This window comes from Podarcis bocagei, assembly GCF_964188305.1.
Source record: "Podarcis bocagei genome assembly, chromosome: 9".
In the NCBI taxonomy this organism is placed as follows: Eukaryota; Metazoa; Chordata; class Lepidosauria; order Squamata; family Lacertidae; genus Podarcis; species Podarcis bocagei.
In genome coordinates, this window is record NC_138134.1 from 31,306,086 (window position 1) to 31,323,053 (window position 16,968).

Sequence of the window (16,968 nt, forward strand, 5' to 3'; positions counted from 1 at the left end):
ACTCTCTCTGGGCAGCACCAGGTGCCTAATCCTTGCTTGCCTGTCTCTGGCATGTTGGGGAGACGTGCTGAGTGGAGGAGGGACCCTTCAACACACACACACACACACACACGCACACACACACCCCATCTGAAATATACTCGGAGTCGAGTGTGAATTTCATGCTCTTTATTCAGCTCGTAGTAACGGACGTTTCTTTCCTTCGTGGCGTGCAAAAGATGAAACATAAATGCAAACAAGCGCTTAGCCAGGAACCAACTCTGCGAAGCAACAGGAGCGGCCTATTAAGGCGACTAAGATGGTCTCACCAACACCCCTCGTGGAACTCGACGATGATTCCCCCTCTAGCTCTCCAGTGCTGTTCTGATGAGAGGACGGAGGGGCCCCGCAACTGCCGCTCGGAGAGTAGGGGCGTCTGGAGTGACAAAGAGGAACCGCGCGGCGCACCCAGAAGGCGGAACTTGCCACCAGAGGCCGCTCCGCGCAAGACTTTTACGCGCGCCACAGTCTCCGCCCTTCGCGGGCTACTGCGCGTGCGGCGCATCCGCCGGGTGGTCACGGGATGTGGGGCTGACAGGGGAGCGACTCAGTGGGGCTGGCGGAGCCATGGGGCGCGGGAGCCGCCCGAGGGGACCTTTCTTGCTGCTGCTGCTGCTGCTGCTGCTGCTGGCGGCGGTGGCGAGCGGCGAGGCGCCCTCGCTGCCTCTGGTCCTCAACACCTGGCCCTTTAGGAAAGCCGCCGAAGCAGGTGCTGTCTCGCTTCCTCCAGGGCTTCCGTGGTTGCGCAGAGGAGAGGCTCGAGCGGGCGGGGAGGAACCCCTCGCCCCGTCCTAGGTTTGCCCCAAACTTTGTTTGGGCTCCCCCGCACCCCGTTCATGATCCAGCCCGGGTCTCAGCGCCACATCTGTAAAGATCCTTGCAGGCGGTTGTGTGCGTGCTGGCATCTGTGGGAGAACATCGCGCGCTGGCATTAGATGTCTCGAGCAGGATATGTTGAGCCTTCCTAAAGTCAGGCGTTGAGGAGAAACAGAAGAGCAAAGCAGTCGCTTTTTCGGAGCCCAGGCCCTCCGATCACTTGGGGCTAGTGAAGCAGTAAGGAGGCCCCCTGCTTGGAGGGTTGGGGAGGAATTCAAGCTAACCAGATTTGGGCTGGTTGGAGAGGGAGACTTCACCTTCAGCAGTGTCCTGCCGGACCCTGGGACCCAGTTGTTCTCTCCTCCCCCCTCCCTTCCCCTTCTTCTTATTTACGGGAGCCACTATCTCAGTCCCAAAAATCTGTCTGTGGGGAGAGGAGTGGGAAAAGCACTCTGTGCATGTTCAACAGTGCCCTTTTTTAAACAAGACTTAATGTTTGCATTGAAATACGAGAAAGGGTGGTGACAGGGTGGTGAAAGGGTGGTAAGCCTGGTCAGATGAACTAGCCGTCCACACTGCTACTGTTAAACTTCCTTGGCTTTTCTCTGCTACTTTCCTCTTCCTTGTTTGGTGTGGGACATTTTACGTTCTGGTTTAACGAGACATAATCTACATTACTTAGTGCACGTTAGTCAGCTTCTTAGTGTAGCACTGTTACAGGCAGGGCACTTCCCCCTTCCATTTCAGTGTAGGTCTTTTGGTGAAGGGGTTCTGAGCCACAGTAATGTGGCAGAAGGGCTCTTAGCATGACATTTTATTAACACTGGAAACACTGGTGTGCTGCTGTGTCTGCAGAAGTTCAGCTTGTGTTGTGTTCTGTATTAGCTACATAATTTGGTCTATTAGGCCACAGCAACATCTTGTGGCCAGTTGTGCAACATAGATTTCTGCTGGCAGCTCTTGTGGTGGGTGTCTTCACTGGATTCATAACAGCAACATCAGACAGTGCACAGATATGATTTTACACAGTGTGTAAAAAGCGTCCTCTCCCTTGCCCAATATATCCATAAAGTTTGTGCTAAAGTCCATCTTGAGGAAATTCTTGCACCATAAGTGACATGCCTGGCTTGTGAAGGAAGCATATGGAGCAACATTAAATGGTTTTAAACCCCTCAGTGAAATGCCATACAAATGGTTTTAAAATATTTTTTCCCCTTTAACTAGCACATTGTTGCCATATAGTGAGGGTTATCCCATCTCCACCCAGCCCTCCACCACCAGTCCATTCCTGTTTTGCTGCAACTTGATGCAGACGTGTAGCCAGGAAAACTTTCCCCGCCATTTATCACCATGCCAGAAAAAGCTTCCCCACTTAAAAGAGCAGGGCCAGGTTTTTTTATTATTAAAAATGGAAGTTATCTACCCTTGTGCTGCTTTGCTTTTACTTCTAAACATAATTGGCTCATTGGAGACTCTGGGCTTGAAGAAAAAGAAATTAGAATGAACTCAACATTTGTCACATCAGACAAATACGCCATTTTTAATCTATAGCTTGCTTGCCAACTGTGGCTGATGCCAGATTGGCAGGGCAGGGGGAGAATACAATGAGAAGCAGACAGTTGACAATTAATGTCTAGGAATCCCAGGTTTAAGAGTTTTGCCACCGATGCTACATTCCCTGAACATGATGGATTTAGTTTTCTTGTACTTATTGACCAGCCTCCAAAAAATCAGGACAATGAACACTTACACATTTGCACTGTACTGTGTATTCTAGGGATGGGAATTGGGGGTGTGCTTTTTAAGAATATGACTTCTACGTACTTTACATGTGGAGTGAGTGGGATTTTGTTGTTGTTCTTTTCAGCTTGGAGTACCTTACTGGCAGGTGGTTCTGAACTGGATGCAGTAGAGAAAGGCTGTGGTCAGTGTGAAGTTGAGCAATGTGATGGAAGTGTGGGGTATGGAGGACACCCAGATGAACATGGAGAAACAACATTGGATGCTATGATTATGGATGGGTAAGGAATCCCACATCATTCCTAACAGGCATAGGGGTTCTGCTATCAATTGCACGCAGCTCCTCCATGTTCAGAATCTTCCCCATTCACTTCAAAGAGTAGACAGTTTTGTTCTTGCTGCCCTCTCCATTGAAAAGCTGATGGGAACCTATGAGCCCAGAAGGGCATGCGTGCATCTGAGACTGAATGGGCTGTTACTAGGGATGGGGTTTTTCTTCTAAATCTTTATGTCAGTCTTATCCACACATATATATTTTTTTTCTAGTTTCTGTTTCACTCCTTGATCTCAAGAAGTACAGTTTCTTTACTGGCTTATTGCATTATTATGCACATTATTTCATTCACACTCCAGGGTCTCTAAAGTAACTAGCAGATAAACAAACATATGGCAATGTATGTAACTGGCCCTGCTCTCATGAGAAGCTGTGCACTAGTAGCAATAGAGTGTATGCATTTGGTTTAGCAAGTCAGGTTTAGCTCTATTTTTTCCTATCACTAAATATGCTTTAAAATGTCAGTTTAAAGAGAGCACATGCCCATCTGAACTGTAGTCTATAGCAGTGGTCCCCAAACTTTTTTACCCACAGACCACTTGCAAATTATTGAGGCTGACCACTTAAATGGTTTTTTCTGCCTGCTGTAGCAATCATACTGTGCTAGATGCTGTATGAATTTTAATTGTGTCTTTATTGCTGCTTTAATTTCCTGCATATTGCATTTTATTCTATTACAATGTGAATTCCATAGAATTCACATTATAATACATTAAAATGCAATATGAGAAATTAAAAGCAATTAGAATGCAGTTAAAAGTCAGAATGAATATTTAAAGCAATAGATGTGTTATATTCAACTACAAATCCACAGACATGCCACAAACCACCTGAATAAACCACTCATGTTCTGTGGACAGTCATTTGGGAATTCCCCATCTACAGGTTCAACCCATTTAGTCTAATGGGATTGCAAGTAACGTTTGGACACCAATCTTCATTTTTATACTTATCTCATGCTTGTCCTTTAGATGTGGCATACATTATTCTTATACTCTGCGTTTCTTGATTTAAACTTAAGACTCTGTTTGTCTGTTTTGCTTTTGGGTACATTTGTCTGTCTTTGGTCCAGTAATACTATGGAAGTTGGGGCAGTAGCTGATCTCAGACGCGTAAAAAATGCTATTGGCGTGGCACGGAAAGTGATAGAGCATACTCAGCACACCTTACTGGTTGGAGAGTCAGGTAACTTCCTTCATTTTGCTCCCTTGAAATTTTGGCTCCGCCATGCAGTGGTGGAAGGCAGCCGCCTCTGTCCAAATGAAGTTAAGTTGCCTTGCTGGTGTCAAGAACTTTGTCACAAGTTGGTTGTGACAAGTTACTTGATTTCATTAAGATACAGTGCAATGCTTTAGCGCAGGTGTGAGGAACCTCTGGCCCTCCAGATGTTGCTGAACGACCACTCCCATCATCCCTGGTCATGCTCGCTGGGGCTGGTGGGAACTGTCGTTCAGTAACATCTGGCAGGCCAAAGGTTCCCCCCACCCGCTTTAAATGGATAGGGGCCACTGTGCTCTGGTTTGGCTTGATAGGTTATTTCTGCTCTCTTCATCATGCACTCCAGTCTCATTAAGTTCACAATTTTGTTTTGTTTGTTTATTAAATTTCTATACTGCCCTTCATCCGAGGATCACAGGGCGATTTACAATATAAACACACACACACACACACACACACACACACACACTGGCAGCCAGTGCAGTTGAGCCAGGATTGGTGTTATATGCTCAAACCATCTTTCTACGGTTTTTATTGTACATGTTGAGCCATCTTCAGAGGCAGCCCCATGTATAACACATTGCAGTAACCTAACCTAGAGGTGTGGTGCTTACTCCCAGTTTAGAAAGGTCCCTTCTCCTCAAGGTGGGCAGTTGAGGCATTTTTGTTCTGCCAGATTTTTGATGTGTTAATTTTATCAAATTATGGTTTTGTTTGTGTATTTATTATGACTGAATGCCCTTGTGTGTAGAAGAGGGTTTTTGGTTTTTTATATACTTGGTTGGGGAACTCTTTTTGGAGAGCAAAGGTAAATGTTTTTTATAGATTAAAATAATAAATTTGTATTGAATCGCAGCCTTCAGTGAAAAAACTCATCACTGATTTTTGGAATTTTAGCATTAGGAATTATTATTTAAAAAGTATAGCTGCAACAGATAGCTCAGAAAGGATTCTGTGAAAACACAAGCTGTGCAATTATAAATATGATGTCCCCAAAAGCACTTCTCTCTTTTAAAAATTTATGGCAACAGGAAAAAAATAGAAACATACTTCAGATATATTAGATAAAAGCAACAGGATTTTTTTTTAAAAATAATACAGTCTCAAACATTCTACTTTTAATTCTTAAAGTTTCTATCTGACAGTGTTGTGGAACTTTGCTGTTTCTTATCACAAGTCTTTTATTTATGGATTCCATGTTGCAAATTGATATACTTCCTCTTAGTTTTCTATCAGTCTTCAGGATTCTGAAGCCCCCTGATATATGTTCTTGTTCTAGAAAATGAGAAAGGCATTTCTGTTGAGGACTAAATCATAATAATGTATACACTTGTATAGGGCAGTGACTTTGGCTCTGACTGCTGTAATACAATATGAAAATGGTTTACAAGTGTCATGCCGTGTTTTCATAGGGATCTCGATGAGCTGAAAAGTGTCCTCTTGCACGCTTGTTGAATTGCAAATACAGTTATATAGAAAAAGAAATTACTCATTATTTTCTGTTCCATAAAGCCTCACTATTTGCAGAAAGCATGGGGTTTCCAAGTGAAGACCTGACTACACAGAGCTCCCTTTCAGTGTACTTACAGTGGCTTAATCGAAACTGTCAGCCAAACTTCTGGAAGGTAAAACACAACTTTCCCCCTTGTTTTTTCTTGTTTTATAAACTTGGTGACTACATTGTATTAAATATTGTTCTGCAGTATGCCTCTGAGTGCCAGCTGCAGGGAATTGTAAGCGGGGAGAGTGTGGTTGCACCCAAGTCCTGCTTACAGGCTTCCCATGGGCATCTGACTGGCCTTGGGCCTGATACAGCAGGGCTCTTCTTATGTCTGCAACATTTCCAGCACCCCACTGCATCATTGGAGCAAGCTGTGTACCAAAGAACAAATATATGTGAATGTGTACAAGAGAGTTCTCCGAAGGAGCTAGGCCTATGGAGCCAAATGGTCCTGTTGATCAGCTTTGAGGGTCCTGCTCTTCAGTTCTCTTTGGCCTCCAATCGAGCTAGAATTGGTCACTGCTGATACCAGCTTCTGCTAACCAGTTCAGCTTGAATCCTTCCACTGCATCTGATGCTTGCTGTTTCATATTGTCTGCCTTGTAAGTGTTGGGCACCTGATAATCCTATCTGTGTCCCCCTGCCATCACTGGACAGTTGCTTTTAAGGAGTTTCATGTACCCAGGGACTTCCCCATGTTCTTCTATTCACCAGATCCTCTGTGGGAGCTAGGTTTAAGCTTCTTGGTTATCTTTCTCATATGTTTTCTGCTCTTCCCCCACCTTGGAACTTTTAAGCTTTGTGCCATGATTAGAATCCACACATTGTTATTTCATATAAACAAGCCCAAGCTCTGCCTGCTGTTTGCCTTATTTTTAAAATCCTAAACTATTTTTATGTTCTGGTTAAGATTTTTTTAAAAAAAATTGCCTCTAGCCATGCATCTGGTATGCAGGCTCATTTTAAGATCTGTTCTGAGCCTGCTGTGATCCTGATAAGTGTGTAACCATTAAGTCTATGTGGACCCGTTCAGCATGGGCATTTTTGTTTTTATGCTACCTCACTCAGATGTATAACTATGGGCACACTTAAAAAAACAAATCTCCAATTAGATATTTGCTGTTAAGAAATATAATATGGAGCTCCAGTACTATTCATTTATCATTGAATCAGAAGCCTATTGTGATTTGTGTAAAATGTTTTCTTCCTTCGTTGTGCATGCAAATCCCACCCTCTTGACTATCTATACCCTTCAAGTTATCCCTGCAGAAAACACAGACTATGTAGAAACCTGTAGAGGGACCTCTGCACCCAAGACCGTAGGAAGAAAGTTGAAAGATAACAACCTTTAAGGCTAGCAGGAGAAGTCTGTGTGGCTGAAGCAAAGTCTTTCTTAATTATTTCAACTTGAGCCACCAGCAAAAGGGGAAAAAACAGGGTGTGTTAGATTGTAAAGGGTGTTTGCAGGGTATGTGGAGTGGAAGTAGAGCAAGTTGAATTATCCGGCTTCAGCGCCTTTAGCCGTATGGTTTGTCTATAAAGTTGTCTCATCACAATCAGCATGGATGCTCATGAGGATTGAGAAAAACTGATCTTGAATTATAGCGGTAGGTGGTAAGACAAATTATCATGCTGCGTTTTTTGCACATAGAATGTTGATGTATTATTTCTCTGCTGGCTGTTCATTGTAGGAAACATTTGCAAATCACATAACGTGGAATCTGAGCGGGGCTGCGATAACTAGAGTGTTTTGAGTATTGAGTTACTCTAAATTGAGGGAGATGCTTTTGTCTGTTCATTGTTTAAAGCATCTGAGCTACAGTAATTTGCCTTCGATGAAACTTCTTCATCCTTGGCATATACAGAAATCTTACACTATTCTTTTAGGATGACGGGGGGGGGGGGAGGGATAGAAGACAGGTTTGTTTGAAATGCCAGTTTGTTTTTAATGTGATTTTAATGTGAATGAAACTTTGATTGCAGAGTGTGACGCCAGATGCTTCAAAATCATGTGGCCCATACAAGCAGGCGGCAAAGTTCACCAAAGAAGAGCGGAGTGTATCAAAGAAAAGAATAGATGCTCATAACCATGACACTATTGGTATGCCTTCTTGACAGCAGCTTATTTCATGCTGCAATCCCTCTGCTTGTTTTAAATGAGTCACCAGAGAAACTGAATGTGAATAATTTTAAGCAGGATATAAGGACGCAATCCACTTAAGAACAAACTCTGCCTGATGCAGAGATAACATCAGTGATTCAGCAAGACATTTCCCAAGCGTGAAGCCCTAGCACCCCATAATGTTGAATGCTGTGCTGTCAGATTACACATAGTTGCCTCTCTGCTGGTTGTGGGGCTCTGCCCAGGAGGGTGAAACGCTACTGCGTGTAGGAGCCTTGAAATGAGGAGTCTTGAAGCTGATCATCAGCAGCCTTGGATCCACTTGATCCAAAAGTTCCTCGGGCTTCTCAGCTATGTCAATATATTGCTGGCATAGTGAAAAATTTCACGGAAGCCACCTTCCACCTTGGCCAGCATGAGCTGGTAGGACTTGGGATGTGGAAGGACACCTGCCTTGTTACCCCTCACCCCATTCTGTAAATCACCCTACTTACTGTAGGAACCTGGCCTGTGCTTCTCTGTTTAGTTCTAGAATTAGGAATGTGACATTCTATTCGCCTTTCACCCTTCCTTCCCAGTCCCCGTACATTCATACATTCATTCTACAGATATACGATGAGCATTTTACATGGTCTGATGAGGCAGAACTTGTGTTGGTAGAACATGATTATCATCCAAAATCGAAGCACCACTTTGTTTTCAAGCAGGAACAGCTTAATTTACTCTTTTTGCTTGCTAGTTTGCTGAACGTGCATCAAGAGTGCTCCTTCTTGAAGAAGTAATTTCAAAATGAGCTTATATATTCCAGCGAATTGATCATCCTAGTGGATATTCCAGAACTACATAGGTCTGGAAGTTTTTTTTTTTCAAATAAGCTCAAGTTTCAACTTTACATTTTGCAAAATTAGCTGAAGATGGGATGGGGCGGGGGACGACGACTTTGTTTGGATCCAGCCTCTTCCATCTGCATAGTAATTAAATTTGGAATTTACAGAAGCACCTAAGTGACTTGGGAGCACAAGCTTCATTCCCAGACACTTAAGAGGCACTTCTAGTGTGATGATTAAATTCGTCACCACCAAGTAATTAGCATTTTAAAAATGTCAAATGCCAGGGTTCTTGCTAATCTAAAGGTGTGTCCTTATGAACTTTTGCACCTTGGCAGTTTGCCCAAGCCAGTGATTTATTTTTGCTTCCCTTCTTTGGGAGGCAAAGAAAGAGCAAAACTGAACTAGGCTACTGTAGGCAGTTGCATTCTGTAGGCAAATTGCCTACTTGGCAAATAATTGAATGCAAACTTTGAACAATTGCTTCATGCTGTGTCAGTTGACACTATGTTTATGGCACTCGCTGCCTTCCAGTAGCCAGTGCGTGAATTATCTGGATGTGGGTCTATAAATTAACAATTAAGTGTCCTAAAATATGTATTTCCACACTTGAAGTGAATGATTATAATGCCTCCCATCTGAAGCCAGGAGCCAAAGCCCATGTTTCTGACTTAATCTGCAGAATTATGGGGCAGACTGTGATCCTGGTGATCATCTGTCTTCGCAGATGGAAGATTTTCTTTCTTTAAACGTAATAGATGGACTCTAGGGTGGAGTTACTCCAAACGTGAAAGAGGCCTAAGGAAGGCAAACAGTTCCCAGGTGAAGTGGATCCCATCACCATCTAGTTGTGATAAGAAAAGATTGTGGCGACTGTCGTATATTACCGGGAACTCTTAAAATAGGTGTGAGGGACCCCCAGCTTCCAAACCTGATTGCACCTGTCAGGCCTCCCATTTGGCCTTCAAGACCATTTTGGCCCAACTGCACACAGCTGCTGTCATATATGTTGTCAGTATGGGCCAGGTCAAAAGGTGGCTTAGCTGAAAAGGGGTTTGCAGGCCCAGCTGATCAGCAGTGCCTGCAAAGCACTATGTAAAACAATGGGCAAGATCGTGCTTTGTCCAAGGGTTACATTGCCCAGAATTTAGAAAGGGAATTCCTGAGCTCCACCCACCTGTCAAATTTGGCCCATGAGGGGATGGGGAGATAAACATTGTAACTCACTGGTCAAACCCAGTTCCCCACTTTTGTCTGAAGGACAGCAGGAGTCTGGTCTGTTTTAAAGGGTGGTCGCCTAACATTACCCCTATCCAATTAACAAAATCATTAACCCATAATGCTGCTTCTAAATTCCCTACCTGTTTTCACTTGTAGGCATGATTGTGATTGGTCAGAATGGAAGCATTGCTGTGGGGACGTCAACAAATGGTGCAGACCACAAAATTCAGGGGTTAGTGTCACAATAAAATCAAGATTCCTTATTGATGAGATTTGTTTTCCTTTCTTGAGTGTTGCTTATAGTGAGCATAAGTGTGTATGTGAACTGCTGCTGTAGTGGTAATGATTTTTATATCACTTGAAAGAAGGATTTTGTGGGAAAGTGGATATGTGAAGAATGCGTGAATTTGTTTTCTGTCTTCTTCCTCTTCAATTCTATCCGTTTTAGAGCTGTGCTTGATTATATTGGATGTTTAAGTTAAGTGTTGCCTTGATATTTCACCCCAGTTCAGCAAATATAATAATAAATATTGCTGTCCAAAAAGAATGGAATTGACGCATGGGAAAACAAAATCTGCTATTATATACTGAGACTTACCACTACATCTTCTTGAGGTGGTAAGCTTGTGTCTGGGCTGTACTGACTACAGTCAGGGACCCCCATGACTGAACTATCCTCTGCACAGAAAACTAAATGTTGGGGAGAAGCAATTCTAAGTTTTGTGGTTTTTGGTTTGGGGGTGTGTGTCTTATTTTTTAATGGACAAACATTCTGTCATGTATTTTGCAAGGGAAATTCGAGCTCATAGTAGGAAACTTAGACATGCGCAATGAAAGTGCTCTGTATAGAAAAGTGTGGAATGGACAAATGATCGATGGGAAGACACCCCTAAAGCAGATCAGGATGAATGGCCTTTTGTCCTCATAAGCTCTCCTCCTAAAAAAAACAGAAACAAATCTGAACGAATGCTCAGTAAATACCAGACATGGTGTAACCTCTGCCGAAGCTTTGTACGAGCAAATCTGGACAAATGCTTTGTCTGGCAAAGTCCTGAGATTGTACATATAGCTCCAAGAGGTTTACACCAGGCAGGCACAGGTTTACTGCCTCAATGAGAAACACGCCTCAGTGTGTCTTTGTTGCTAGCTTGTTTGTGACTCTGTTGGAACTATCGGAATCTTTCCCCATCGCCCGGCTGTTTTCATTGGATTAACATTGCCTTCATCTTTCTTAGACGTGTGGGAGACTCTCCAATTGCTGGAGCTGGAGCATATGCAGATAGTACAGCTGGAGCTGCAGCTGCCACTGGAGATGGGGATTTGATGATGCGCTTCTTGCCCAGGTTTTTATATTCTGTGAACTGCTTTGGGTCTTTTGATACTGGGCTTAATTGTGAGACCACCCTGGGGTAAAAGATGGGCTTTGTACAGGCAAGCTCGGAAGTTGCACTGCACTGCTTCAAGCCTTGGGGGTGTCACTAGGCATGCCCATAGGTCTTTCATGACGTAGAAAAACAACATCATCTTGGGGATGTTGCTTAGCCTTGTCCAAAAAGTTGTTATCCACCAGGATTTTGAACTAATACAGTGGTGCCTCGCAAGACGAAAAGAATCCGTTCTGTGATTCTCTTCGTCTAGCGGTTTTTTTCGTCTTGCGAAGCAAGCCCATTGAAGGATTAGCGCTATTAGCGACTTTTAGCGGCTTTTAGCGGCTTATCTGCTGATCGGATCAGCTGATAAGCGGCTTAGCGGCTTAGAAAAAGGGAGGGGAGAGGGGGGGGAAAACAGCAGGAACTCGCAAGACATTGTCGTCTTGCGAAGCAAGCCCATAGGAAATTCGTTTTGCGAAGCACCTCCAAAACGGAAAACTCTTTCGTCTAGCGAGTTTTCCATCTTGCGAGGCATTCGTCTTGCGGGGCACCACTGTAATAACTATTTCACATTTCGTTTAAATATGCAGACTCTCTTTCTACATTCCTAGCCGTAGAAGAATTTGGAAGGGAACTAGTGTTCAGTTCATATTGCACCCAAGCATTAAGACCTGGACAAATTCATATTCCAAACCAGTTAATTATGAGTTTTTGATAACAGTTAGACCCAGGGGATTTGGTCACAGTGCATCACTAGGGCCAAATCAAACCATTCCAGAGATAGGGAACCACCACTAAAAAGGCCCTGTCTTGGTTTTTTATCCCGTGTCAACGTTGGGGCAAGTTCATGCAAGATTCCCTTTTTGTTATCAGCAGAGGAGGGGTTTTTTAAAGGTTCATTTCCTCCTCCTTGGCATACTATGCATACTATGACACTTGGAGAACCTTTGTGTTAATATCTGTTTGTTTATTTTCCTTAAATCAGCTATCAAGCCGTGGAGTATATGCGAACAGGAATGGATCCCACCATAGCCTGCCAGAAAGTTATTTCTAGAATTCAGAAATATGAGCCATACTTCTTTGGTGCCGTTATCTGTGCCAACGCGAGTGGAAGCTATGGTACGTCTACCTCAGAAGTTTGTTTCATGCAAATTTATAGGTTGGAATAAGTTCGCAACACTCGGATTCTGTGTTCGTTGCCCATTTGTCACATCAGCATGCAGGAAAGGGCTCAAAACAAAATATTCACTTTTTCGGGGGGGAAACAGAGTCTGCTTCAAAGCAATCCAAGATCAGTCATGCTGGGTATCTCATTATTGAGCCCTTGGATCACCATGCAGAATCATTTTGCTAATCGATATGACGTATTGGGTTAGGCTGCTCAGTGCACTTCTTTTATCTTTGATTTCCCACAGTTCTCCGTTTGAAAGATTAGAGACCGGTGGACTCATTACATTTGCCAGTATTAAGATGTAAATTGAAACAAAATATACTAAACTTGGAATTATATTTTAGGTTGTGAAGGCCATAGTGCTAGCTGGAGACTCTTTCGTCTTCAAGAGTTTAAAAAAAGTGAAGGAAAGATGACTTTTTTTTAAAGAAAGCGCAATGCTGGGTTAATTAAGGCTATAAAAGAACAATTGCACAATTGTAGTTGAATTAATAGTGGGATCCTTAGATGTTAAAAGCACAAGGAGACAGATTAATGCGCCTCTCATAGTTTGTTCTCTCTTTATTCTCTTATCTCTCCCTTTCCTGACACAGGTGCTGCCTGCAATAAAGTTTCAGGATTCACGCAGTTTCACTTTATGGCTTCTAATCCCACTTTGAAGCAACCATCTGAGCAAATAATAGACTGCATTTAACACAGCCCCCCCAACTTAAAGAGTTCACTGGAAGAAACGAAGAAGACAAAATTAAACTTTTGCCATTGCTAGTTTTTACAAAAATGAGTTGTGCAAAGAACTTCCCCATAAATTATAGCGCAGAGGGGTTACTGATTTGTGCCAAGGAGCCTCTCTTCTCTGTCTTAAGACTGTAATCTTTTGGCCCTTGGGAGGAGAGGGGGGCAGAGAAAGAGAGTGCCAGATCTCCACCCCCTAGGCTTTCCTGCTGCCCTACTGACATCAAAGAGAGAGCAGGAGCCATCGCTGTCTCATCCTCCTGACATGCTCCCAGAATGGGAAGATTTCCCCTCAAGATTTCTCATTAATTTCCTCCTTGTTATTTTCTATAGGAGGGTAAATGTTCCAAACTAAATAAGGTAAAAGGATAGAGGAGGGTTTTTTCGTGAGTCTAGCAGGAAACTGAATTTTAGGTGGCCTTCACTCTCCACCCCTACAATTTAAGATTGTAGCCTTAATTTTGCTTTCCCGTATTGCTGACCCTTAAGTAAATTTAAACAGAATAAGCTGAGTAAAAAAATTCACTCAAATATATGCTGAGATATTTCTCAACTTCAACCAAAGTGGCCTACCGTCTCTGGGAGAGAAGAAATGAATGTGTCAAGCCAAGCCACTTTGAACAAACCCTACCACAAAGCCTTCCTCTCGGCTGACTTCTGTTTTGAAAGATCCACCGGAGTTTTCTTTCCTATCTCTGGATGAGGAATAGCTTCCAGGACACTTCTGAATATGTCCCTTCTGCCAGTGACAGCTGGAAATGCAGCTTCAATAATGGAGGAGAAATGCGACAGGACAGGGTTTGAATACTAGCTATTGTGGGAGGCGGGGCGGAAATACTTTCCCCCGCTACATTCCACCTGATGTAAAAGAAACCACCTATCAAATATACAGCAGGAGCACTCGGGCTGTATGAGTCATGGAAGGACAGTTGGTTATGTTAGTTGAGTATTGACATTTTCACCAGAAACACATTCATTTTTAAGAACAATTTTTAAAATGTACAAATCCAGTCATTCCTTCTAGCGATTTACAAAATAATATTCCCCTTTTTACATGCTGGAGCTGCCGAGCTGCCACCCTGCTCTTGAATTTGTAGTACCGTATTTTTTGCTCTATAAGACTCACTTTTTCCCTCCTAAAAAGTAAGGGGAAATATGTGTGCGTCTTATGGAGCGAATGCAGGCTGCGCAGCTATCCCAGAAGCCAGAACAGCAAGAGGGATTGCTGCTTTCACAGCGTAGCGATCCCTCTTGCTGTTCTGGCTTCTGAGATTCAGAATATTTTTTTTTTGTTGTCCTCCTCCAATAGGTGCGTCTTGTGGTCTGGTGCGTCTTATAGAGCGAAAAATACAGTAGTTGTTTTTTTTAAAAAAACAACCAACAACACACCTCCAAATGTGTTATAATCAGCTACTACTTCCATGCCCTTTCTTGCTGCTAACAACAACAATGATAAAAAAATTATTATTATTTATACCCCACCCACCTGGCTGGGTTTCCTCAGCCACTCTAACTTCTGGAGCTCTGCTGTAAAGCTCGCTTAGGCCAGTTACTATCAGTCAACCTAACCTAACTTTCCTTTTGTTGCCAAGCCGATAAAGTGGGATCGCCTTGTGAATGTTGCCCTGTGTACACCCCCCCCCAAAAAAAAGATGGATACAAGTAGCTGCTAATAAAAGTCCTTCCTTGGACCCCTGTAAATTCCTTCCTAATTTGCAATATCTCTGCAAAATGCTTCCCACCAGATCTGTTTCCAGATCATTTCAGCCATAGGGCCAAAATCAAGAGCTTGGTTTCCAAAACTGTGTCCTAGACCTGCTGCGTTGGGGTTACAACCAAGATCAGTATTAATGCCGTCTTTGCCTTGGTGCAAGATTAACTTGCTGGACCCAAGTGTCACGCTTCTCATTTCACACCTTTCATAATAATAATAATAATAATAGTAGTAGTAGTAGTAGTAGTTTTTATTTATACCCCGCCCTCCCCAGCCAAGGCCGGGCTCAGTAGTCTCTGGAACCTACAACCTGTTTTACTCAACCGGTAAGAGATTTTGCCTATCCACTGGTCCCTGAGACAAGAGGCAATGACAATACTTTGAATGGCACTGATAAGGCTTCTACTTCTCCATCTTGATTTACTCTTGAAGGACAGACCCACAGGCGCTGTGCTAAACATAGGAAGCTACTTTGTACTGAGACCGTTGGTCCATTTTCACATGCTGGCTGGCAGCAGCTTGCCAGGGTTTCAGACAGGAATGTTCCCCAGCCCTACATGGAGATGTCTGGGATGATCCTGGGACCTTCTGCATGCAAAGCAGATGCCCTTCCACTGAACCAGGGACCTTCCCAAAGCACCATTAATCCCAACCTCCTTTTGGACCACTTTCCAGTTCAGGTCCAGTTTCTGGAACCTAGTCTTCTTTGCAGAAACCTATTAAAAGGCATTTAAGGGATACATCCACTCTCGGGCCAGGATGCAGCTGCCTCTGTCAGCTCATTCCCTGTTACTTATCCCCATGACTCTGGGATAGTGTATGTCTCTGTGTTGGTTTTGCTGGAAGCAGACTTTGCTCACACAGGGTTTCTAAGTGTAGGTCAAGTCCCTAAATGTATGGCGGTCAGAAATATTTGTGCGTGTTTGTGTTGTTTCAGAGAATATTTCAGGTGAATTTCCTTTTTCCTCTTTTATTACCAGTGTTAACTAAATTGTTTCGGTGAAGCTCATTAAGCTATTGCATCTGTATTTTGGAGATGTTTTCCTTTGGTGCGGCTTTGTGGAACATAACATTTGATTGGGATCGTGCTTTTAAAACAACAAGGGGCTCCTGAAGCAGGTCTTCAGACAAAATAAAACATTCTCTTTTTGTGTGTTTTGCAAGAGAAGGTCTTACCTGTTTGTTAAAATTAAGTGTTTAGGTTGATAAGGACATACTAGTCTGAGGACATACTATTCATGAGACTGAATTCGGATTGTCTCATTGGATTCTAATGTTTCTAAAGCCATTTTTAAAATAAAAATACATACGTGTTTCTTTGGGGTCTTACACTTCTCTCACTGGAAGCAAAAGGTGTATTCTCTGGAGGCTAGGACCCGAACCAATGGCTTCAAGTTACAAGAAAGGAGATTCCGACTAAACATTAGGAAGAACTTTCTAACAGTAAGAGCTGTTCAACAATGGAACAGACTCCCATGAGAGGTGGTAGATTCTTCTTCCTTCGATGTTTTTAAACAGAGGTTGGATGGCCCTCTCTCATATATGCTCTTGTTGAGATTCCTGCATTGCAGAGGACTGGACTACAGTCTCTTCCAGCTCTATTAATTATAAGGATGGACCTTAATAGGCTTTAGCCTTTTCTTACGATTTCCCCCTACAGCAGTCTTAACAATCCTGTAGCGTGCATATATTCTTAGAAGTAAGCCTCATTAAGTTCAACTGACTACCAGCTAACTGATTATAGGATTGCAGCCTAAGTAAAATTTGCAGAGACAATCATTTTAATGATTCCGAATTTCATTTTATCTTGTGTGGAATGGCAGGGAGAGGGTTTCTTTGCAACATTAAAAGGGGGGGGGGGAATGGAAGCTGTCCTTTGTATTTGGATGAATTCTTCTTCATGTATGTTTTGAGGATGAGAATCTCCTTTTAAGATTGCTCAAATAAGTACTTCTGAAGATCCTAGAGTCGGTGAATCTAAAACATTCCATATACCCCCTGCTTTGGAACAACCCAAATTATGATATTCCTTAATAGACTCTGTCCTAATAGCTTTGACATACTGTGCCCAATGAAGATAATTTCTCCTTATCACCATTATTAATTAGAACGTGAGACGTTAGCTGCAGTGTGGTTTAGGGAACCAATTAAAGGACAATAAGG

General features: G+C 43.0%; 1 protein-coding gene across 1 annotated transcript; it reads left to right on the forward strand.

Annotated features, from left to right (window-relative positions):
* The first annotated feature begins 587 nt into the window (after nt 1–587).
* AGA (aspartylglucosaminidase) lies at nt 588–15,973 on the forward strand. Its single transcript, XM_081208975.1, has 9 exons — nt 588–748; nt 2,723–2,876; nt 4,002–4,114; nt 5,660–5,772; nt 7,632–7,749; nt 9,975–10,050; nt 11,054–11,161; nt 12,174–12,307; nt 12,953–15,973. The coding sequence occupies exons 1-9, from the start codon at nt 607–609 to the stop codon at nt 13,051–13,053; spliced, it is 1,059 nt and encodes a 352-aa protein (XP_081065101.1). The 5' UTR covers nt 588–606; the 3' UTR covers nt 13,054–15,973.
* Nucleotides 15,974–16,968: the final 995 nt, after the last annotated feature.

Bases quoted from the DNA above. Each gene is read 5' to 3' on its own strand.
- AGA (XM_081208975.1), top strand. From the start codon at position 607: ATGGGGCGCGGGAGCCGCCCGAGGGGACCTTTCTTGCTGCTGCTGCTG. The intron at 5,773-7,631 runs GTAAAACACAAC...CTTTGATTGCAG, and splicing joins GTCAGCCAAACTTCTGGAAG to AGTGTGACGCCAGATGCTTC. The intron at 10,051-11,053 runs GTTAGTGTCACA...CATCTTTCTTAG, and splicing joins GCAGACCACAAAATTCAGGG to ACGTGTGGGAGACTCTCCAA.